The sequence below is a fragment of the Orbilia oligospora genome (assembly GCF_000225545.1).
Source record: "Orbilia oligospora ATCC 24927 unplaced genomic scaffold scaffold00173, whole genome shotgun sequence".
Lineage (NCBI taxonomy): Eukaryota > Fungi > Ascomycota > Orbiliomycetes > Orbiliales > Orbiliaceae > Orbilia > Orbilia oligospora.
In genome coordinates this window covers 1,083,904-1,107,658 of record NW_011645730.1, presented here as the reverse complement: position 1 = coordinate 1,107,658, position 23,755 = coordinate 1,083,904, and the positions used below count along the sequence as shown (strand labels likewise).

The window sequence follows — 23,755 nt, the reverse complement described above, 5'->3', positions numbered from 1 at the left end:
ACAATACAGATATCGTCACCTTCAAATCGCCTCGTGCTAAGCTTAGGCCTGTTGCCCCGATGCAGCAAGGTTTCACGAATTTATAATCGATCTGTCCACTGAAAAATATGAGCTAGAACTTTCTACAATACATCGAGTCTAGTTTCGAGTTCTAATTAGCTACAAGATACATTATACAATGCAAAGTCTATATACTATGTCAAACTAAACGCTCCAAAGTTGCCCTAAGGGCTAAATTATCTAACGATATGATCACCAAAACGCCGGCGAGCTCCTAACTCTAACCCTGACCAAAGGCCATATCATGCTTTTCAATATACCCCCGGCCTTTTCTAGTATACGCAACAATGATTTTATTATGGTCCTCGTCAATTTTAAGACAGACCCGATCCTTGAAATTGTTCGTGCTACGTCTCCTGCTCCCAAAGGTGATAGTTTTCAAGTGTTTCGGTCGGGATCCAATTCTAACTGCGTATTGATAGATGTCGCCACGTTCGTTGATGAGAGCCATAAAATCTGCGTTAGGGACTATTGCCATATCTTGGATCCTAGTGCCAAGGCTATCATCGTGTAGCTGGTGGTTAGAACTTGGAATACCGGGGGCTCCCCACCGAATTATGGAGGGCTGTCCAGACATCGTCCAGGTACTATAACAGAGCGTGGACCCACTGGCTTTAGTTTCGCAAAGACTAAGCGCGGAAACCCCATTGTCGTCACTTTCTCTCTCTTGCCACTAAAAATTCAAAAGTTAGATTTGTGGATAGATACCTGACTATAGTCGAATACGATGGCGAGAAGAAGGGCCTCGACAAACCTCAATATGGTAATCCCAACCCATTTGGCATCCTGACGTCCCGAATTCCAAAGTAAAAATCTTCATTTGCCCAATGCTCACATCGGGAAAGCATCGAAATAGTAAGATATCCCCCCCAACAATGGAAAGTTCGTCCGGAAACCCAAATTCCGCAGGAATATCAAAATCCAACACCCGGCTTCCTTGACTTAGGTCGAACGCATTCAGCGTTCTCTTGTTTGTAATTACGAAAAGGAAGTTTTCATCCGGGTGGACCACCAAGCCACTTGCGATGCCCTCTAGAATCTGATACCAAGCCAACTTTGGCCTATAACCGTCTTCCCCTAGCGACCAAACTTGAATCTAAAAGATTATAGAGTTATAATGTGGCTCTCATGCATGCTAAAAGATATCTGTGAAGTTATACTTGACTATTCCCCCTCAAAAGGTTAACCGCCACAGCTAAGAAATCTTTTGATGGTGAAATCGATATGGACGTTGGCATCGACCGTAATATAGAATCCTCAGCCGAGACTAGTTCTATCCTCGCACGAGGCTCAGGAATTACACTGGCGTATGAATATATTGATATTGAAGATTTGCCGTAGAAAAAGACACGAGATGAGCCAGTGTGTGTAGAAATAGATATAGGATCTGCATTGAAATGGGTAAGATTTATTTCTGGTTCCTTTTGGGCTTGACCGAGCTTCATTAGCCCGAAAGTTGATGTGAATTTTCTTAGTCCACCAATGCTGCCGCTGCTACCGTTTGGACTAGGAAGAGGGGTATTCGAAGACCGGCTGATACTATCGCGACTTGATGGACTGCTGCTTTGACTTGATTGACCATTGCTCCTTGGTGGTTTCCCCACACTCAACCTACCATTTTGCCGGTTAGTGCCTTGCTCAATTGGCTGTACTCGATTTGATGACCCATTCCGAGAGAAATTAACTTCGAGTCGTTGATCCGCCATATGATAATGGCGAGACATATCCTTCAGAGCGCTAGAGACTTCTTCTTTCGCATCTTGAAGAATTCTTGATAGAGTCGTAAACTGGGTGATCTCAGTGAGAGAAGTGAGGCTCCCAAGATCCTGCGAGTAGTCGATCCTCGAGATTTCAGAGCATACAGGGCATGGATATGCATCCGGGGTTCGGATAGCGACTCGAGTACTCTAATATAAACTGGGTCAGCCTCTGCATCCATCATCGTAATTATGGTCTACTGCTCTGCATATGTTCTCAGTACGTTTTCATTTGTTCGAAGCCTGATTCCAGCCCGACGTTCATACTCCACGAGAAAACTTTCCGTCTGTATTTCGTTGAGTACGTGTCCTTCTGGACAATTAGAGGCATATAATTTATCTGTGATGTCTAAAATACCATATGCCCATCGGCGCGAAATTAGCAGACATCTCCTTCAAAATAGAGATATTTGAGACAATTCTTTCACATTCAATTAGAAAGACTGGCTTAGGTGAAATGTAGTTGCTTACTATAACTGCCTTGTCGTAGAGTCTTGATAGAATCTAGTACTCTTGCCATATTTCTATCATTTATCGTTGTCAGAAGTTCCCTTCTGCGCAGGAATTCCGAAGTCCGGCTTAGGGATGACCGCTGTGCTAGCGTTGACTGGGCAGTCTCAACACGGGAGACCTCCTCCGCTAATGATGCAACGTAACTAAGCTTATCGTAAGCAAAATTCGTAATATTCGTGTGGCATTCTTCCGCAAGTGAGGAAAGTTCTCGTCTATAATCGTCGATGTTTCTGGCACGGTAGGGCTCCGCAGAAGCCGCAATTAATACAAGTAGAATATCGCACATCGACCAGAAGTAGTCGAGGTCATCAATTTGGTCATTGGTAGCTCCGGATTGTTGCTGTATCTCAATAACATTGTTTCGAACCCTGCCAAAGTCGAGAGGATTCTACTAGGACATGTGTTAACGAGCAATACATTCAACAGACATATATAAGTAATAATATAATTCGAAATATTTTAGAGAAATTTACTGGCCTCACCAAAAAAATAAAGGGAAAAATGAAAAGAAAAGCACTGAAACTTAGAATTTAAAAATGACATACTAGAGGATTTGATATGATGCCATAAGGCACTCCAGCAAAATATCTTAGGTCTCGAGACGTCTGCTGCGTGGAACTCTGCACTGATTGCCGAGGAAGAAATGCCTTGATACCAAAGCAGATAGAAGCGTCCATGGAGCCATCGTTAGGGAAAATATCTGGATCATTAACAGCATCGGCTAGGTAGTGGAACCATTGTGATCGTCGCCGAGCTTGGACGCCTTTGATATGGAGGAGCCGTGATCCAATATATAGAACCTCGAGTATAGTTCTCCGGATGTCATTGGCAGAAGGATAAAAAGATCGATATTGCTGATGCAAATACCTTAAAATACTTGGAACTTTATCTGGTGAAAGAGAGTATAAACGAGGGGGCACAGATGATGGGTCCTGAGATTCCGGGATAGTTGTGACGGTTGGCTGCCGGAACTGGTGGACAAGCTGGAGTAGAAAGACGGATCCAATAGTTTCCGCCAACTCTATGAAACTAGCCGGCCCATCACGGTCAGTTGTCCCTGTGATGTCAGAGTTCGATCTCGAGAGAACATATTTTCCGATTGCCTCTTCGCAGAGGGAATCTACATCTGTTCGCCCATCCAGCCGGCTATAGAATGATGATAGTCCAGCGATTGTGAAAATTGACATTTGATTTCACATTCTAAGATTCACCCTGAGGTGTAATTGTAAGAATAATATCGCTCGAGGTGTAGCGAGGTTCTGATAATTAATGACGCTGGACCGAACAGTTTTTGGATATAACAGACCGATGACATGTGCATTCCTAAAGCTCACGAGTGGCCGTGTTCTAGTTTTTCTTGGCGATTCTTTTGCAAAGTATATGCACTCTGTGTCATCACCCTGCACTTTTGTAATAAAATATTTCAGCCGGACTTCGAGGCTATCAATTCAGCTCGTGAGCAACAATGCAGATAATGCATGTACATGTACATGTACCTGTGTTATGTAGTTTCAATGCCAAGGCGGCCCGGTCTCCACATCGGGTTCCCTGATTGGTGCCCGGCCGCCAATCCGAGCTTCTGTTTGGTCGAAAATGAGAAGAATTCGAAGGGGCAAATATTCCTTTGCGACATAAAATTCGACAGCCTCCCCCAAACTTCTGCAAAGTGGTCCAAAGAGGCTTAAGGCTGAGTGCGCTTCCTTACTCATACATGGTCTGAAAGTGACGAAAATGTGTACGTACGCGATGCGCCAAAGCATTGCGAGATTTAAATATTTCTGTCAAGTTTATAGGTTTACGAGTACAGACGTACGTACGTATTAATCCCATAACCAGTATAGAACATATGCGGAGTCTAGAGTTGGGCCATTCCACATCAGAATCTAGTATCATCAATATGCAATTTAGCATCCCGAAAGCTGAAGCTCTGTCGTCAATAACTTCGGATTCTATCCCTGGATGCATCTGCCAGTTCATATGCAAGAAAGTTCGTTTTTTCGGTTGGGGTAAAAGAGTAAAAGCTGTAGAGGACTAGAAGTCGGGAAATACCGTTTCAGCGCGCAGAAATCTGGCGGAAAATTCTTTTTTTTTCGTAATTGGACCTATTGGATTGGCTGGGAACTGACGAGATGTTTCTTTTGAATTGGGGATTCCGGCTGCGCAGCTGCATATGCAGGACGGGACATAATATATGCAAATGAAAAATGCAACATTCGAACACAAACAGCCTTCCTGCAAGTCGAGAAACTTGTTTGAGAGAAGGCTGGAGGCCCAAAGAAGGGAAGGATTTATGGTGACACATGCACGTGCCTCTATGTCCGAAGCTAGCTAGCCCATGTCCATGCATATGTCTTACAAGGGCGCTAGACCTTCATGCAAAGACCAGTATCTTGAGGGTTTACTTAATTGAAAGACCCTTAAAATGCTGGTTGTTCCGCGATCAACTTCCCACTAGACCAAAACTTTCACGAATTGGGCCCAAGCTTCTATATAGCTATTATGATCATATAAACGGTTTATCGATATATCCAGCTTTTGTAATTATTAAATTAATATTAATATTGTATACATCATGTCGAACGGTCCTCCAAACTTCGGAAATGGCACAGCTATACCATTGAACACCTTTCAACAAAACATTACAAACGGGAATGCGAATAATCAAACCTCTGCGATGAATGGCTCCGGGCCGCCTAACCAGGGCGTGCCGTCTTCATCAGGGCTAAGGTCATTATTTTATACGATATATTAATTCAAAAGTTGTGCTAGGGCTAACAATTGAGCTTTCGAAATATATATAGACGTGCATTGACAGAGCGACAGATAAACGTATGTTTGGCCTCTAGGGCACCTGGGCCTGAAGGCTATGCTCCTCAAAGCCTCAAGGAACCTTTTCATAGCTTTAGATAATTAGAACAGAAGCTGACTATTCCATTCATTGGACCCATATATCAGATGATTGCATTCTCTGGGTAAGTACTGACGTCACATCTACAAAATCGTCCCCTTTCGGGGTGCACTAATATCATCCCCTGACTTTCAGCTGATGATGTCCGCTATACATATAGAGTTGTTGGAACAGGTGAGTTAGCTACAGGCCTTGGCTTTGTCACATTTCTGGACTATCGCACCGTATACCGGCTATTCTCGAATGTCGATAATACAAGGCACTGGCTCCTAAACGTTACATGATTGTGATCAGCACCGCTACTTGCAAAGATTTTTAAACCCGCTAAGATGGTTTAAACTCCTATTAGGGATATTTCTCACGACGGGACACATGATTAGAGATGCAGGCCCAGGTGGCGCACTACTAGGCTATGCTATCGGGGGCCTGATTTATTGGTCAGTGATAGCGACCCTAGGCGAAATGACCGCTGTATTACCCGTTGAAGGGATCCTGGTAGAATTTCCCTCTCGGTTTCTTGGAAGCCATGTGGGATTTGCTGTTGGATGGCTGTATTGGTAGGTAGATTCCGAACCCTTGCTTTTGAGACCTAATCTAAGCAAATCCGTACCCATTAACGGGTGCCGAATTGCCTAGAGCTAGATCTGGAGGGCTGCAGTATTCCGGCTTGTTTATCATATATTGATGTAACGATGGTAAATGCTTCAATGTAGGGCATGCTACGCTATTGTAGTACCAACTCAGATAGTTGAGATATCAAACATCATGGAATTTGCCTATGATAAGAATATTCGATGGCGATTTACCAATGCGGACAAGCTTCCCAGGACGTTTTGGATATTTTTCTTTTGGGTTTTGTTATTACCTATTAACCTAATCCCCATAAAGGTTGGAGCTCCTAATCAAATAGCGTAATTAAACATCGAAAGAGTAATTCGGATATATACTAATGAGATTTTAGATATACGGAAAAATCGAAGCAGTTGTTGGGTACTTCAAAATGCTGGTACTCTGCGGACTCATAATTTTGATGCTTATCATTGCCGACGGAAATGGTAAGCGACCTAGTCTTGGTAGCTCAAAAATTTAAATTCGACTATGACCTAATAATCCCTTTTCCTGATATAGCCAGACCTGGTCAAAATAGAATCGGTTTCTCTGCTGGTGGGTCAACTAGTCTTCCAAGATCTCCACTAAGGCTTTTCGTGCAATATAAATCTAAGTTTCCAAATGAATAGCATGGCACTCAACTAATGGCCCTTTCTTAAATGAGTTTCAACTGGGGACAAGAACGATATCTGGCCCAGCTGGGCAGTTCCTATTAACACTGTAAGTATATCCTCATGGTGGTATCATTCTACAATTCTACCATTATCCTTAACTAAACAGAAAAATGCTACAAACTTTAGCAATGTCCTCAGCGCTGCACTTTTCAGCTATGTGGGGATGGAAATAGTAGCTGTAGCTGTTGGCGAGGCAAAATATCTGGACCAAGCGAAAAGCCCCGAAAGTATTAAAGTCGGAACGAGAAAGATCTATATTCGAGTGATCGTTCTATACCTTGCTAGCATAACTGCTATGTCGTTCCCAGTTTGGTCAACAAATCCAAACCTTAAGCGGGATCCTCGTCTACATGATGGCTTTGAGAAAAGCGAAAGCGCTACATCTCCATTCCTCATTGCCATCATCGAAGCTGGAATACCTATCCTGCCGCATATTTTAAACGCATTTTTCGTCTTTTCAGGATTTGCATCTGCGGTAAATTCACTTTATGTTTCCTCGAGAATTCTTTATTCGCTAGCAAAGCGAGATATGGTATGGCCAAAATCTTTTCAAAAGAGACTCAAGGTTACCTGTCGAATGAAATCCCTGCAGGGAATTCCGTCGGCTGCTGTGGGAACTGGTTGGATTGTAGCACTTGTTTCCATCGTGGGAATATGGCAAGAGCCTTCTGAGGTATATAATGAACCAATCTATAGGATTTTCGTACCGAGAAGCTAACATTATCCCGATAGGTCTTTAGGAAGTTTTCAACAAATGCTGTTGTGTCAGCGCAAATTGTCAACTGCTGCATCTGCCTCTCTTACATAAGATACTATCGCCAGTGAGTATTATCTAATCTAACCTACAATTTCTATTCCTTTTCTCTATGCAGATACCCACGAATCTGTTGCTAACGGGCCCAAAGCCTTCGACAACTAGAAAACCAGGTGGCGCCAGACAAGCTACGAGCGAGCAATAACCTTTATGCATACAAATCACACTTCCAGCCTGTGAGGGCGACTTTTGGATTCATTGGTTGTGCTTTTGTGATTCTTACAAGTGGTCTTCCCGCCATGCTAAAGAAACCAGTTGATGCAGGTGGGATAGTTGCATCGTATATAAGCGTGCGTACAAAAATCACCCCAAATCCTGATATTTGGACGGGAAAAGCAAAGAGGGGCAAAATAACCACGACATAGAGATGATACTAACTACGAAAGATTTTATTAGGTCTTTCTCTTTGCTTCCTTGGCCCTGTTTTATGCACTTAAGGAACCCAGGAGCTACAAGGCTGGAAAAGTCAAGGATTTTGAAATACAATATAGATTACCTGGGAGTGAAAGAAGAGGTGACCTCCCACTAGACTCTTCTCTCGGGATTAAAGAGAATCTAAAGGCCTTCGGCAGTTGGATCTTGGTATACCTGTAGTCGGGCCAAGTTTGTTCTTCTTATATGTAGAAATTACTTTTTATCAATTTAATGACGTCCGTCAATATATCTTGTTTATAGTTTACGCACTGGGTTAATATTGCAGTTTTGTATATAGGATGGATGAGCAGATACAAGGGCTTTTAGGAACTAGGTGAATGTACATGTATTAGTTTCTTCCGCCCCTAGTGCATGTCTTGGATTGATTAGGATAGGACTAGATCGATCTAGTAAACCTGACAGGATACGGCTTACGAAAATTTAAACGTAAACTTAGTTGATATATCATTAGCGCTAGCTAACAACATGTTAACAGAGATTTTAAATAAGGAGCTCAGAAATCTGTACGGTGCCGCTCTGGGTCACATACCAGCTTAATACTAGTAGTCTTGACCGAGAGAGAGCTGATGAAAGTAGCTGGCCTCGATCCCGCGTCCCTCATGGCCTTCGTAAATCTAAAGAGCCTCATTACATCATGTTCATAAGCTTAAGACCTGTGTCAGGCTCATGCAATCTTCGTATGTACGGGCTTCCCGCGTGCAGAAAACCTTCTTTTTCCAAAGGACGGAGTGGCAATTTTTAACAGACTCTTTCTGTCACTGATTACATTCTGCTGACAAATATTACATTCAAAAGGCGACGCGTTCGTGGCGGCGTGGGCTGAATGGCGCTGAAATTTGAGGCTTAGGATATTCATATATTAGAAGTATATGCACATCACGGTAATCGCCGTACCATATGCATGCGGCTCATAAAGATAGAATATAATTGGTCCATCATATTACCCCGCTTCCCTCGTACTTTCCTAGCCTTCGTTCAAAAATTTTAAGGGATATTACTACGGGTTGGTGACTCGAGAGGGTCCCAGATTTAAATATTTAGTATTTACCCTTGACTCACCTACGGTATACCTATCGATAATATATTAGTAGCGTATTGTCACATTTTGCAACTCGGTCAAGATAGCTTTTGTATGAATACATACATTGATCGAGGCGGTTTCGAGATACATCGGAAGACTAGAACATAATAATTAAGGATATCCGCGAATAAGTACCGCTTAAAATGGAGCCACGGCACCTTTACAAGTGTATGCGAAGCGACTGTGGCCGAGAGGTCCCTGATTCATCTGTGGATGAGTCTCTAAGGATATGTTCATGTCCCGCAATTTCTCACCTTGTACTCTCCGAAGATATATATGGAGTCCTCTGCGCTGATTGGTGTCGCAAATGCAAGACCAAATTCCCATGCTCTAATCCTCGTCATATCACCTGCTTTGAGTCTCTACTTCCCCGCGAGGCGGATGATATTCAACACCAGCCTAAATCTGCTAGAAGGCTCCGGAATGATGCCAAGATCAAGAGCCATCTATCTGCAATTTTCTCGACGGAGACGGATATCGTTCTGCAACGTCGACTCCATGAGGAAGATAACAGGGTTGCCCGCTGGTTTATAGCGGAAAGCACCGAAGCCGACCCTCGCCGTGGTGTTCTTTATGTCACCGACCGATTCCAAAGATTGAGCGCTCAGGGAAAACTTGCGGAGAATCAATTTCCTAGTATAGTGTCTTTTATCGGTGACACTGGGAAGGGCAAGTCGACTTTAATCAGAGCTATGATCAAGACATCAACAAGAACAGCGGGGCTATCATTCAATCCTGATGACTTGAGCATCAATGATTTACGATTAAATTCGCTCGAAACACCAGTAACAGCGATTCAAAACCCTAACTTTAACTTAACCCCGACCAGCGCGGGTATACATCTCTACGCCGATCCCCAAACACTGAGCGAACGAAGTCCTATTCTTTTTGCCGATTGCGAAGGCTTCAATACTCATACGAAAGCCCAAGCGGTTAGCGGGATGGATCTAAACAGATCTCATGAGGATATGCCATTTAGGAGGAAATGGACAATCGAGAGGGGAGAGCACAAGCGCGAAAGCATAACCGATGGATTATATCCACAGTTCATGTACCTTTTCAGCGATGTTATATGCTACGTAATGGATGGAAGCGCATCTGTTTCGAAGGATATAATACGTCTTCTAGAGTGGGCCGCTCGCGGAGAAGCAGATTCGGTCAACATGGAGCCCTATAAAGCTTTGGTGGTTGTAATAAACCAACCTAGCAATTGGCAGAAGGAATGGGAAAGTCAGGAGTTTTCCGCTCGGGATAGTATGCTAGAACAGCTTCCAGAGACTGGTTGGCGGGAGTCGTCCCTCCTAACCGAGGCGGTTGACCGAATCAATTCGACAAGGGACAGTAATAAAATTTTTACGACTTACGCGCTAGTCAAGAAGTATTTTCAAAGAATCGAAGTGTGCTACATTCCGAGACGGAAGGATCGGGGTGTCGCAGCAGAATTAATGTTATCCAAATACCGTCTTTTACGACATACCATCCTGAGCTGTTCTAAAGAAGCGCAAACCAAGAAGAAGGAAAGTTATAACAGATTTAATTTTACTGATCTTTCAAGTCAATTCGACCTGGCCTTCCACCATTTCGCAACATCTGATGGGCCATTCGATATGTACAAAATCGCCCGCAAAGGGCGGTTGAACCTCGGAAAATGTCTGACCACATATTGGTTCTTATGAAGTGTATGGAAGAAACCAGTAATCTTCAGTCAACTCAGCTCTTTGGGGAAATTGTAGCTTCAAGCCTCATCAATGCATCGTTAAGGGACCACCAAAGAGGTAAATATAAAACTTAAATCCCATCAAGTTAGACATTAGTTGTTAACCTACTACTAGCCTTACCACCGCAGTATACATTTGAAACAGAGTTCCAGTTCTTGAAAACATGCCTCGGCGGCATTACTCGATTTTATCGCTCTCACAAACGCTGCGAATTTACTGATGGTGATGAAAACTGTATTATCAAGTATGAGCACCATCACGAAGGGCACAAATCAATTAAAAAAGGAATCGGTAGAGGTCCCTTTATCCCCGAGGACATTTCGAGTTGCGTTCAATTAGCGTTGGGTGACATTAAAGCTTCATTCATAATGTTTCATAACCAACTCTGTTGGCGGGATGGCGGAGCGAAGCGTCCAGACGACGAAAAGCTTATACGTGCTCAACGACTGAGTATTCTTTCACAGCAGAAAATGAAATCATTCTGGAATAGTTGCAAAAGTTACAAATCATGTTTTACTTGCTTGCGTTCGATACCGCATCATGTTCTCCCATGCGGCCATGCTTTATGTACGACGTGTGTCCGAGATTTTGCTACGCCATCGAGAATAGTCCATTTAGCTTACGATATATCGCAATGTTTCCTGTGCAACGCCAATTTTCAACAAATTCAGACGATCCGATCGATTCCTCCTTGTGCCGGTATCCGGGTTCTAACATTAGATGGTGGGGGTGTTAGAGGTATCATCGAGCTCGTGATATTGAAGCGCTTGATGGATATAACTGGACTCGGGATTAACATTGGCTATTTTTTTGACTTGATTGTTGGTACAAGCACTGGTGAGTTGGTAATGTTCCAAATTGACAACAATCATATATCAATTCGATATTCTAACCTCCCGGGTTGTGTTAGGTGGGCTTATCGCACTAGGACTAGGCCTACGCGGCCTCAGTCTCGATACCATGTTCCAAGAGTTTACTAACATCTGCGAAAACACATTTTTCGGACCATTAGGTCAAACTGTTAAGAAAATAGGATTTGCCTTTAACTGGTACGATAGTTTGTACAGTACTGAATATCTTAAAACGCGGGTGAAGGAAATTCTATCTATCGACGGGAAAGATCTGTCTATGTTTGGCAGCCCTATGCAGACTGGAAAACAACCGATTACGCATGTTGGCGTAACGACTGTAAAGAAAGGAGAAATCGCTAGTACAGTTGCAAATTACAACAGGACAGTCCCAGGTAAGTATATTAATTTCTCCTTGTAGGAAATATTTATAAATTGTGCATGTCGCTAATCATGCGCCCTGGCAGAACAACGACCAGACTTTGAAAGAGAGGACAATGATGAACAAGATCTTGCAGCATGGGAAGCGTGAGTATCATCCAAAATTTAAAACTATTCAGCTCATGGATTTAGATCTAACATTCGTTGGGGTTGGGACTAGGGGACTCTGTACGTCTGCTGCACCTGTTTACTTTAGCCGCTACGTCAGATCGGGTCCAAGTCAAGACTTCTATATAGATGGTGGTGTAAAGAATAACAATCCTATCAACTGGGCATTAAACGAAGCCAAACAGATATGGCCGGAACTCAAGGACTCAAAGCGAACGGATATTTTGCTGTCATTAGGGACAGGAAAATTCGAAAATTACACGCTGTGGGAACCATCTTTCGTTTTTAATCGAAGCTGGGTCAGAGACATAATCCAAGCCTTCCTACAAAACTTGAACGGAGAGGTTGTATGGGAGGAATTTAAACAAGACAAAGGGGCAGAAAAGTACGACACTAAAACGCATCATCGCCTTAACGCTAATCTACCGATTAAAAGATGTAAACTCGATGATGTGAGGCAGCTTAAGGTTCTACAAGAAGAAACAGAACGCTATTTCGATCCTATGACCCCAAAAGGTGGTTACCGATATTTACATTCTGTTGCACATCGTCTACTTGCCAAATTATTCTTTTTTCAAGCTACGTCCCGCCCGCGACATGACAAGGGGAAAGGGGCTACTTTATTACATCTTCCTGGAGTTATTCGATGTCGACTCGATAATCATTCAACCGAAGTCAAGACCCTAGTAGCCAAAATAGCTTACTTTTTCTCTTCGAATCAGGACTCACTCTTGGATGCAGTCAACGAGAACAATAAGCTTCCCTTCAACCAGGATACTGTCAGAAGGGTTAGGGGTCATGATGCTATCTTTGAAGTAAATCATATAATCACTACATCAAACATTAAATCATGGCAAGCGGTATATATCAGATTTCATGACGACAAAGAATATTACCCAATTAGCGGGTTTCCTTGTAGGATGGACGGTATGTAATCTTGCCCTTAAATCATAGACCTAAATCTAAAGCTTAATGTTTAGACCTCCTCAGTAGAGTAGGAGATGATAGGTACCACGACACTGAACTGCCTTACCCTATCCCGAAGCCCACGAAGCCGGCTATGAACGATCAAACCGCATGGCACCAGCCCAATGCCCAAACTAGATATGCACAAGGCTCACGAATTCAGGATACAGGTAGAGTCCTTCCAAAACCTGGAGAACCGAGCTACCGCGGAGCGGAAGCGCCACAATCCCAATCTACTCAACGTGAGGATGTTTATAGGGAGGACAACTATTTACAGACGGTGCAGGGCCCAAGCGGTGGCGTTGGACTACCAAGCTCCCAAGTTCAATTTCAGGTTCAGGTTCAGGCTCGGCCTCAAGGTCAAGGTCAAGCGCCACGACCGTACACCTATTCATCATCCACCCAGCAGGATATCGAAAGAAGAAGAGGGGGGTTTCGGGGATTTTTCGAAAATGAAGAACGCGTCCCGCGAAGACTCTGAGAATTCTCGTCTGGTCCGAACCCTATTTCATATGTGTTGTTTTTGCCCAAACTGATCCCACACGAGGCTGATTAGTCCAGTGATATGTGTTGTAGATGTGGTATTCCGCCCCTGTTAACTAAGTCTTATAAACCCTGAAATTTTGCAACCAAATTTAACTATAGAACTAAGATACTTCGGAAGGATTTTTGAGCCTGTTGGGAATGCATCCTGTGACTGAAACAATAGACGAATTTAAGTGAAGGTTAAAGGTCGGCGTTGGGGTTGTATCTCTATACCTACTTAGGTAGATATGGCGATACTATCTACTTTTTAGTGAGAAATCATCCACATTTTGTATACCTCGAGTACTATACTCGGGAGCCAATGTTAACCACCCAACGACTTATACATCAGTATGTTTTCTTCCTCGCTTTGGATTAACCTCTAATTCTTTTGTATAAATCTTTAGAGTACTTGGGCTTAGTTGAATATTAATAGATCCTCAAGGAGGTCGGGCAGGGATATACCAAGCTGTAAATGTAAATCCGTAGGATGCCACCGGCCGGATTGCAAATGGATACCGCGGGAGCTCTTGTGTACCATCGGACAGCCACGAGAGTTTTATTAATATTCGAGCCAAGGTTGAGTGCTAGACTCAAAGACTGGCGTTCAGTAGGCCGGATCCTGGGTCGTTTCGAACTAGCGAGACCCGACGCAGTGGAACAATCCAACCAACCAGGCTGGTCTAACTAAGCTGATCTTTCTGACAAACCTCTAAATCTTGATATGTATAATCAGTAGCGTGCTAGGACAAGTGGGAACAGAAGTTACACGAGATACCTTACAGCTGAGGCGATCAATGTTGTCCCACTAGTTATCTTGGGAGGAAAGATAGGGCGGTGTAAAAGAATGACCTGGTGCAGGACAGGACAGGGAGGATTAATTATGCTTCCCGCCACAATTAATATTACTTAGCGGGCTCAATTGCAAGCTGACACGCGTAATAATCGACGAATATATATAATTCGTTACCTCTTTGCCTCTGAATTCCTCACCCAGACCCGTGTTATTATTCCCTGCCTGCGTGAACTGATCGATCTTCCTTATAGTCTGAACTTCCAAAGTTGTATCTTGACAAGTCTGGTTGCAGACTGTACTTAGTTACTGGGTCTGTTCAGCCTGTCTGCGTGATTTACATAAGCAGCTTCAACACAACAACTCAACCGCCTCCTCGACGTCACCTCATCTCCACACATCACGATATCACCACTTCTTTACCACCGACCATGGCTAGGATGACCGTCTCTCTACCCTATGATATCCTCTGCCTTGTCGCGGGCTTCGTAAGTTTCTTCTTATGGTCGATTGAATACCTTGACTACTAGTTATAACTAATGGTATCCTAGATCGCCTCACGCCGAGACCTCATTTCCTTCTGTCAGGCATCCCGCCAAACCCGTGATGCCGCTATACCCCACATCTACAACACCATTTTTTTCGAGTCATGGCCGGATACTGAGTCTAGGCAATCGACCGACCAGTACACAGTTGGATATCCTGTTAAAGTCCTCTTCGACTTACTCAATGAAGATTTACGTCGCCCCTCAGACCGTCAAGTCTGGACGGGGCTTATTAAATCACTTTGTCACACTATCGTCCCAGATACCAAGGATAAAATCGCCGATAGGACCAGAAATATATTTATGAACCAGTTGGTGTATCTGATAGAGACACTTCCAAGGCTTCAAAGGTGCCTAATCTCCGAGCAATTTATAGGATCCATACCGTTAAACTAACCGTAACACGAATCAAACAGCCTTTACATAGATACAGCAGATTTGCTGATACCAGAATGCGAGGCTGCTATTTCTGCTTCCCAAAGTATTAATAGTCTCACCATTATACCCCATAAATTCAATAGTATAACCTGCGACTCCCGTCGTTTGGCCCAGTCCACAACTCGGTTTCTTCCACTGTGGGGCAATATATCATCACCTGTTCTCAAATCTTTGACAATAACGTCTCTACCTCCATCCCATCGCTCGATTCTCGACCGTACCTCCGTTCTTGGATCTGTCGAACTCTGGAACATAATCGCGAATTGCCCAAGCCTCAAACATCTTGATATCCGTGTTAAAATCTCAGGCAGAGATAGAGGAAACAACTACATTAAAGACCTAGCTGGACGAGCATCAAACAATGCTGGGTTGATCATACAAGATTCGGACAATGATGTCGCCGAAACGCCTAGATCGTCAAACATGCCTATTGTAAATCTGGAAACACTTCGGCTAGAGGATTGTACGATGGCAGCATTTGAGTTGAACCGGCTAGGCCCATCTTATTGGAAGAAACTGCACATTCCTTTCAACGGCCGGAAGAAATTGTTCAAAGAAATAGGAAACAATGGCTTAACATCTAATGGAGAACGGTCGATGATATTCCCACGGAACCTTAAGAGTCTGGTGGTCGATAATTTACCCCTCTGTTCGGACCGAAAGGAAGCATGGCACAAAAACTTTGAGAAGGAGTTCGCGGAACTACGACTTGACGAATTGGTAGTTATCACTCAAAAGGCTGACTTTTGGGTTGGTGGGACACCATCAAGGATCGCAGGACTATCGGCCACCCGAGATGGACACGACTTGTCACCTAATACAAGAAATGAAGCCGTAAACCTCATTTCGGGGAGTCGCCAAGGATCAATTGAGTATCGACAACCAATCTGGAGATCTACCTATTCTATGCATAATGATCTTGCGCCGAACTCTTCAAATACTATCTTAGGAAGTATGGGAGTGATCGAGCCAGGAATGGGGATTTGGTTGAAAAGGCTTCTCTTGAAAGGCAGTTGGGCAATGACAAAGGGCTTAGTGGCGCAGTTGTTGGTGACTTGTTATGGTTTGGAAGAGTTCGGCGTTGCTCTGCTTTGGAGAGAGTGGGTAGGTATTGCATGTCGGAGCGTTTTTCATGATATCAATGACTAAAACCTCGATATAGGAACACAATATCTCGAATTTTTCAGCGTCTCTAAAGCGTTTACGGCGTTTGAAGGCTTTGATTATCTTGAATGAGCCGCACAGCACTAATATGAACCCAGAATGGGGATTGCCGTTACCAACGAAAAACAAAGTTTGGGGGAGTAAACTAGAATTAGAAGACGATGGTTTCTTGCAGTTCGGACAGTCGCAAGAGAAGCTGAGGTATTGGGGTGTTGGGAAAAAGATGTGGACGGCTGTGCTGGAGGAATCTAACGAAAAAATCATATGGAGAAGGAATAATGGGGAAGGGAGCAGTAGAGCGGGCGGTATACTAAGGAGGGTGTTTAGAGAGGTTGACAGGGAGTCCGTGGATGGAGTGAAGATCCTAGAATGGATCAGGTTCTGCGATGAGGCATGGGTTAGTGAAGGAGATGACTCAAGAGCTCCCGTTTCGTATAATCTTTAACTGGGCGTCGGATACTATTGTTTACGGTGGATTTTCCCTGGTATGGTCTACGGGAAGGGCATAGACATCACCTGCGAATAGGCCTCGATCATATATACTCAAGTGATTTGGTTTAACTGCTGGAGTCTAGCATCTTGGATAGTTAGTATATACAGATGTCAGGAAATGGGAAGAAGATAACAAAAATAGATGGAGTTGCAGGCATTGGGAATGGGGAAGGTGGGGGTCATGGAGTTTTTGCTTTTTGAACATCGCAGCTGCGCCTGGTCATCTTCTTTCTTATTGATTTTCCCTTCCAACTTTTTTTCCCCCCCAGCTGGGTCCAGCAATCTCGTTTTAGGACGTTTGAAAGCCATCGAATCCGATCGAAGCATAGATGCGACTTGACACGTCAGTAATGATCCGAGATGGTAGCTAGACTATTATCATCCCACGCGTTTAATGTCAACGCGACAGCGACTCTTTCCATTCCGGGCTAACTCTTCTCATTTTTTCGAGGCGGGGTTCCATGCAAGATGCGATGTCATCTAACTATGCCTGAGCACCGTGCAACTGGATTTCGGCTGAACTGTGAAGGATGCCCATTCTACAGTGCAGCACAATGCATCCTCGTTGGCCGTTCAGCAAGGTCTGGGGATTGCGATGCTTCCCGGAATCCTATTGGCTGGAATGTTTTCTGCCAACAACCCCTCGACGCTTGCACTTACGCCATTCAAGGCTCCTGCTTTTCAGGATTCAGCGGGAAAAAACTTACTTAAGAAGATATCTATGCTTTTAGTGGTTTAAAAAATGGTAGTACATCTAGATACCCCCGTATCCAATCGTCAACTTGCTGTTGGTGAGTAACGTTACTAAAGACCAATATCTCAAGCCTCAGGGTAGTACTGTGGTGAGTATACCCTGAACCAAAAGTGGGTACGAGACTCGACTCCCCGAAGAGCAGACATATAAATTTATAAAAAATTTGTCACTCGATCGATGTATCTGCCATCATCTTTTAGCGATTATTAACAGCCACACGCTCATTTCTACAATCCGAGTACGGGGCTAGTCTATCATTATACTTTAAGCTGTGGATACTAGTTGATGTACTGTTTAATCGCCGGCATCGATATCGAGTCTCAATTACCCTTCGCTTTATTAAGGGTTCTCTTTATCTTTCTCAGCAAATTGGTTTCAATCAATCCGGAGTATTTTAAATTTATATACAATACACCAGTCATCGAAACAACAATTTCGAGCGAATTAGTTCGGCGCCCAAAGAACTGGTAGCTAAGGGTAATCGTTTAAACAACCGAAGAGACTATATAATGGAACTTTGACATACGTCTAAGTACGTACGTCTTGTGGCATTAACGAGTGAGTTTATACCGCGGGGGGCATGATTAAGTCCTCACGTGCCCCCATGAAGAGCGGGCGCTCCTCTTGTCCGAACTCTCGTACCGGTACTCCTTCCGGTGCTAGAGGTATTCAAAGGGCACCTAGAAATGGTAGTAGCCCCCCGAAGAACGATACCCACCAAGATGAAAGACCAAGGAGTCGAGGTTACATCTCTAGCAATTTATATGAAGAAAAGAGTAGCGTATCAATGAACGACTCTCTACCTCATCCCGGGAAAAGATCCAAAGAAGTTGATTTAAACATCGAAAATCCGACTTCTCCTTATGTTCCACGGTCCCGCCGTTCTCGAGGTATTTTAGCCTGAAACCCCAACAATTGAATGGCCTCGCTGATAGAAGCAACGTGATGGACAGAGTTTGGGAGGGAAAATAACCCCAGCCGCTTGATTCACTACACGCTGCCTTCCGATATCGCGGCCGATAGCAGTAAAACAACGGAATCCTCGTCAATACCAGCTAGTCAAAGCTCTCTAGTAATCACGAATCCCGCCAGTAAGGATTCTAAACATGTCAAAAAACAAAAAGGAAATAGTTTCAAGTCCAACGGCGAGTTTCTTACCAAGACGCTCGATGGAATGGAGCGATGGCTGTTGAAAAACGAGAGCAGCTTTTCTGCAGGCGACCTTGCGGCTTTGTCCTCGGAGAAAGAAGGGTTGGAAGAAGAGTCCCCGTTAGAGCAGCTGCTTAATTGTGCTTTACAAATATACCATTGGGGACGAACTCGTGGAGACTCGGATGCCATTGTTTGGAAAGATCACCCCTCGGATGTCAGAAAAGCTTTTAATTCCGCTATCCTCGAATTAGGATCAAGTAATTCTGGGAAACCAAACTATAAATCCCAGGACGAATTGATTTTGCGCATGAGGTACAATCCTTCGCGCTTGTATTCGAGTTCACAGCCAAAGGACGGTATACAAAATATCTACGTTCAAGAATACACCGTCTCTAAAGAAAACACCTCATATACTGCCCCACTAAAGCCCAGGAATCTTCTTAACCCGCTAGTAGGAGATGGAGTCACCGCAAATCCATATAGCTGTTTAGCCGAGGGGAAACTACCCGGCTCTTCAAACGAATTGCTAGTGCCATCTCTATCCTCGAACGTAAAATCTGGTGGGGGGAAATTCTGGGACCTTTTAAACTCTTTAGAATCAAGTTCGGACCCGAAGAGCCCGTTGCACTGGTACCGGAATGCGGTACAAGGCAAAAGTAAGGAAGACGAAAACTCGATATCGTCGCGATCAAGCCCGCAAGCTTCCAAGGAGTCCACCTTGTATCGAGCACAGAACTATCCCGGAGTAACAAACTCTATGGATTTATCTGCAGGGTGTTTTCTATCATGTCCAAGCCTTGACTCGATGTCGGAAATAACCTGTTCGAAGCCATCTACCCAAGGCCCTGTATTTTCGAGACCTCGCCCCGCTCAGTATTCTCTTGGCTATCACTCCTCAGATAGCCTAGATGAAATCGACGACGACGAAGAATTGGGGAAACTCAGCGCCTCGCTTTTATATCTTGTTTATTTAGGGTTGACCTACGAAAGGGGGTCAAATTCTCGATCTAGTGCTGGTGGTGGACCCAACGGCGGCTCAACAAGCGGATATAGTAGTGCACCTGGAGGGAGTGGAAACTCACCCGGGAATTTACCTGCTTCAAGGTCTAGACAGACGAACCGGACTAAAAAGCACGGCAGAGGAGATTCTGATGATGACGACGGTGGAAAAGGTTCAGAACCTCCCAAAAGGAAAAAGAAACTTATGAGTGCACAGGAAATCAATCAGCGTTTAGCCTGCCCATTTGCAAAGGGAGATCCGACCACACATGAAAGGTGCCTCTTTGTACACCGGCGGGATTTACCGGGCGTAAGGTCAGTGAAGGAGCATCTATCGTAAGCGTAACTGTCGCGATATCTATCGGTTGCGTCTAGCTTGCTCTACTCCATTGGACTAAAATTGAATTACCTTCTAACCTTTTACGTACATGTTTAGGGAACATTTGAAAAGAAACCACTTCAGTGGGACTGTTCCTCCAGAGATTCGGCAGGCGCGAACATGGTCACAAATATTCCTTGTTTGTAACCCAAATTGGCCTAATCATCGTCCAATTCCATCCCCTCGTAAGTCTATATATTCTTGAAGTTATAGTACTCTATATACGTATTTCTTTTGTTTGAAAATAGCCTGACGTTTCATAAAGACCTTGATGTTTCCCACATTCACCCTTCGCCTCAAACGAACACGATTTCTCCTGGAACTTTTGCTCTGAGCACGAGTGCGGTGTATCCCTCGATTGGAGACCGATCACGGTCAATTGCCCCTGTAGCGCCAACGAGTCGAACCCTTACTCAACGGGTCTTTCCAAGCTCTCCAACACCTGCACAAACCCCGATGACGCTCTCCAGCCTAGCCACAAGTGTAAATGAGAGTTTAGAAAATTCACAAAATCCCTTTTTCATGCAAACCCCAGCGCCGCAAATCCGCGACCTAGAACGCACAGGATCACTATTGCCCTCTAACACTATACAATCATCCATCGACAACCTGCTCGGTTTCGACAATCTCAATGAGTTTTTCCAGGATTCGATTGAATGGCTTAAATCTAATGCAATCACTAATATATATACTCAGTCAATACCAGATAGAAGATCCAGTTCTCATGAATTCCTGGATAGGGCTTCTACAGGCTCATCTTCCTCCAATGTTCCTGTTCAGATACTCACTCCTCGATCCTCCCTTGAGTCCCTAAGTGATGTCATAGTTCAGGATAACGAATTTGATCAGTGGTTTGAATTCCCGAAATCTTACACGCCAACAGCTACTCCTCCAGTATCAATCCACAGATCTAACTGCGGAAGAGAAGGAAAATACCTGCTCCGCGTTGCTCGAAAACCCGCCTTGCCGAAAGGGACATCTTCTGAAACTTCAAGTAGCAAGAAATTCTACTTTGATAACATGGAAGAATTCAAGGCAAATTTCGAAAACTGGATGAAAGCTCAGTTCTATGACCCGGGGTTTTGCTGGGGGCTGTGGGAACTTGAAAATCCTGGGAGACAGGAAAGGTTATCTGATATGCAAGCGGTGGTCGACGAGTTGGAGTTCATGTTGCTTGCATACAGGTCGAACGAAGCCGCTCTGTTTTTAGTGGCGAAGCACTTACCTTATTTAGACTAGGGGAAGGATTCGATTTCATGAATATTGGCGGGTTCAACTAGCATAAGTTATGTAACCATTTGATCATTACCATTACACCCTTTAATTAAGGTTTGAGGTAGACACGATCTATATCTATATCTATATATGGAAGCGTTCATCCTGAGATAGATATATATCGGCCGGATTTTACTATAATATGATGGGGTTCTGCATCTTGTACGATTAATCGTTATAATCTATTTGCATATTGGGCAATTTTTTTCTAGAGTAAATCTGAGATTCTATATCAATATCAGTACCTTGATGATTTCAACGAAGCATTAGTTCAATTTTATCTCGTGTTAACTATTATAACCAGTTGGCATTAACATGTTTTGTTACTTCAGCTCGTCGTATACTTCATATGGACTGCTTCTGCGATACGAGACAAGTATCCTCCCCACAACAAAAGTGTATTGGAAGACCGCTATAGTAGTCATGCATGTCGTACTAGACATATACGTGCACTTCTCCTTGTTAAATTTTTTGTTTATACTAAGGTATAACGAACGCATCAATAAAGATTGAAGATCCAATAATTAGCATCCCGCTGTAGCCAAGGCCTCAATTACCTTCTGAAATATTATGAACACTTGAAATTTAAATTCAATGTTGCGGATTCATGTATATAGTATACCATACAAAATCGAATACGAATCCTCTAGGCAAATAGACGACATCCTAGCAACGATACTGTAGACCAAGACTCAGATCAAGATTCCGAACTGTTTTAAGACAAGGGAGGGATACTAATCGCTGAGCATCCTTATAAGTGTGGCTTGAAAGGATTCCCTCACTCAATGTTCCGTTCTGAATCATACGACTATTTAAACAGCCCCTCTTACAATCTTTCTCCTTTTATACTGAACATCTACCTCCATTTCCACTTCCAAAGTTGAATAACCAATTAACGAACTTTCAACCATCCTGATTCCCGTATCAGTTCTCTGTAGCCTAGGACTTCCTTGTATCCCTAGCGTTCAGAATGGGGTCTATCAAACCATTGATCGCGTTGGTCTTCACCCTCACTTTCTCTGTCTGGCTCTGCGCCGGAATTCCTACTCCAACTCTACCCGATTCGGCCACTCATCATGGATTGAATCTCTATGACGACATTGAATGGACTGGTCCTGTCGCCCCTGGTGGTAGCAACTATACATTATTTGGGAGCATTGAATCCATCAAAGCTCAAATCGAATCAACTCCTGGATTCGACCCTTCCGTTTTTAACACCGCATCCACTGTCAACGAGCCCGATCTCCTTCTCAAACGCGGCGGCAACTACATTATCGACTGCTCCCGCACTTCAGACCAACGAAGTGGTGCCAGCCTTCTTGATTATATTTCTGCCCTCGACAAAGTCAAGAATTTCCATGGCTCCTGTTCAATCACTGGCCGTGCCTGCAAACGATTCGGCTGTGGAAAGGATGGAAGTATCGGTTTATGTGTCACTCGTGAAACTCCATTTAATATCGAATGCAAGGAGGTCTTTCGACTTGCCGACATCCTAATCACTACTCTAGTCAATGACTACACCGGAAAGGCTCCAAACAAATGTCAGCTCCTCAAAGGTGATAAAAAATCGGCCATATACTACTCTGGCGATATGTACTGGTCGCTAGATGGAAAATGGTAGAGCATTAGCGCTTGGCATTCATCTTGTCTTCTTCAGCCGTGGCTTACGATTCCTTCTCCTTGGCCACAAAGAGCTTCGAACTTTGAGCCGAGTCCATGACTTGTCACCCTCATTCAAACATTTACTCCTTCTCTCTGAATTTTTGTTTTCACAATAAACTATCCCGCTCAACCTTTTTTTACAAGACTTTATTATATCGACGATATCAACCCCTATCATTATACGGGATTATTTTATATACCGGCTGTGTTCGAGGTTCTTGCTTAAGCATGCCGTACGTACTCGCAGATAGTCCTACATAATTCAGCTGAGATTCTCTCCCCTTGATAGCGAGATAACTTATATCTCAACAATTCAAACTCGCAAGGACATTCTCCACCTTCCCCCAGACATAACATCTTGTAACAACGAGACTACAGTAGCTTTACGCATTAAATAGTAATTATAAGTCCCCCCCGCGATATACGTATGCAACTGTCGTGTTGATTTTGTTGTACTTGCTAAAAGAAGTAAAGAGCTCAAACGGTCTAGCTATAGCTGCAGATTTGCTGATCGTAAGTTCGTTTTTGGAATCACGTTAGCTTACAATTAGCACCATAGATTTATGTAATTTATATTTTCACACGTGGCATTAAAGGTAATTCCCATGTAAATCACGGCTGGTGTAGCCAATACCAAGGCTTAGT

At 43.7% G+C, this 23,755-nt stretch overlaps 7 protein-coding genes across 7 annotated transcripts; 6 read left to right on the top strand and 1 right to left on the bottom strand.

The window, feature by feature from the left end:
- Positions 1-280: 280 nt before the first annotated feature.
- Positions 281-3,517, bottom strand: AOL_s00173g319 (uncharacterized protein; the record flags this gene model as incomplete). The annotated part of the gene is made up of 6 exons (XM_011128061.1): positions 281-733; positions 815-1,156; positions 1,221-1,967; positions 2,042-2,166; positions 2,289-2,718; positions 2,876-3,517. 6 exons carry the CDS (start codon positions 3,515-3,517, stop codon positions 281-283), a joined length of 2,739 nt encoding a protein of 912 aa, XP_011126363.1.
- A 2,721-nt stretch (positions 3,518-6,238) lies between these two features.
- AOL_s00173g318 (uncharacterized protein) lies at positions 6,239-7,480 on the top strand (the record flags this gene model as incomplete). The annotated part of the gene is made up of 6 exons (XM_011128060.1): positions 6,239-6,293; positions 6,367-6,402; positions 6,477-6,567; positions 6,648-7,194; positions 7,254-7,342; positions 7,441-7,480. The coding sequence occupies 6 exons, from the start codon at positions 6,239-6,241 to the stop codon at positions 7,478-7,480; spliced, it is 858 nt and encodes a 285-aa protein (XP_011126362.1).
- Positions 7,481-8,994: 1,514 nt separating this feature from the next.
- On the top strand, positions 8,995-10,527 carry AOL_s00173g317 (uncharacterized protein; the record flags this gene model as incomplete). The annotated part of the gene is made up of 1 exon (XM_011128059.1): positions 8,995-10,527. The coding sequence occupies one exon, from the start codon at positions 8,995-8,997 to the stop codon at positions 10,525-10,527; it is 1,533 nt and encodes a 510-aa protein (XP_011126361.1).
- A 582-nt stretch (positions 10,528-11,109) lies between these two features.
- Positions 11,110-13,413, top strand: AOL_s00173g316 (uncharacterized protein; the record flags this gene model as incomplete). Its single annotated transcript, XM_011128058.1, has 6 exons — positions 11,110-11,136; positions 11,241-11,406; positions 11,480-11,812; positions 11,885-11,945; positions 12,019-12,893; positions 12,947-13,413. The coding sequence occupies 6 exons, from the start codon at positions 11,110-11,112 to the stop codon at positions 13,411-13,413; spliced, it is 1,929 nt and encodes a 642-aa protein (XP_011126360.1).
- Positions 13,414-14,681: 1,268 nt separating this feature from the next.
- Positions 14,682-16,842, top strand: AOL_s00173g315 (uncharacterized protein; the record flags this gene model as incomplete). Its single annotated transcript, XM_011128057.1, has 4 exons — positions 14,682-14,738; positions 14,802-15,145; positions 15,212-16,337; positions 16,396-16,842. 4 exons carry the CDS (start codon positions 14,682-14,684, stop codon positions 16,840-16,842), a joined length of 1,974 nt encoding a protein of 657 aa, XP_011126359.1.
- Positions 16,843-18,247: 1,405 nt separating this feature from the next.
- Positions 18,248-21,412, top strand: AOL_s00173g314 (uncharacterized protein; the record flags this gene model as incomplete). The annotated part of the gene is made up of 4 exons (XM_011128056.1): positions 18,248-18,533; positions 18,597-20,130; positions 20,231-20,358; positions 20,439-21,412. 4 exons carry the CDS (start codon positions 18,248-18,250, stop codon positions 21,410-21,412), a joined length of 2,922 nt encoding a protein of 973 aa, XP_011126358.1.
- Positions 21,413-22,418: 1,006 nt separating this feature from the next.
- On the top strand, positions 22,419-23,069 carry AOL_s00173g313 (uncharacterized protein; the record flags this gene model as incomplete). Its single annotated transcript, XM_011128055.1, has 1 exon — positions 22,419-23,069. The coding sequence occupies one exon, from the start codon at positions 22,419-22,421 to the stop codon at positions 23,067-23,069; it is 651 nt and encodes a 216-aa protein (XP_011126357.1).
- Positions 23,070-23,755: the final 686 nt, after the last annotated feature.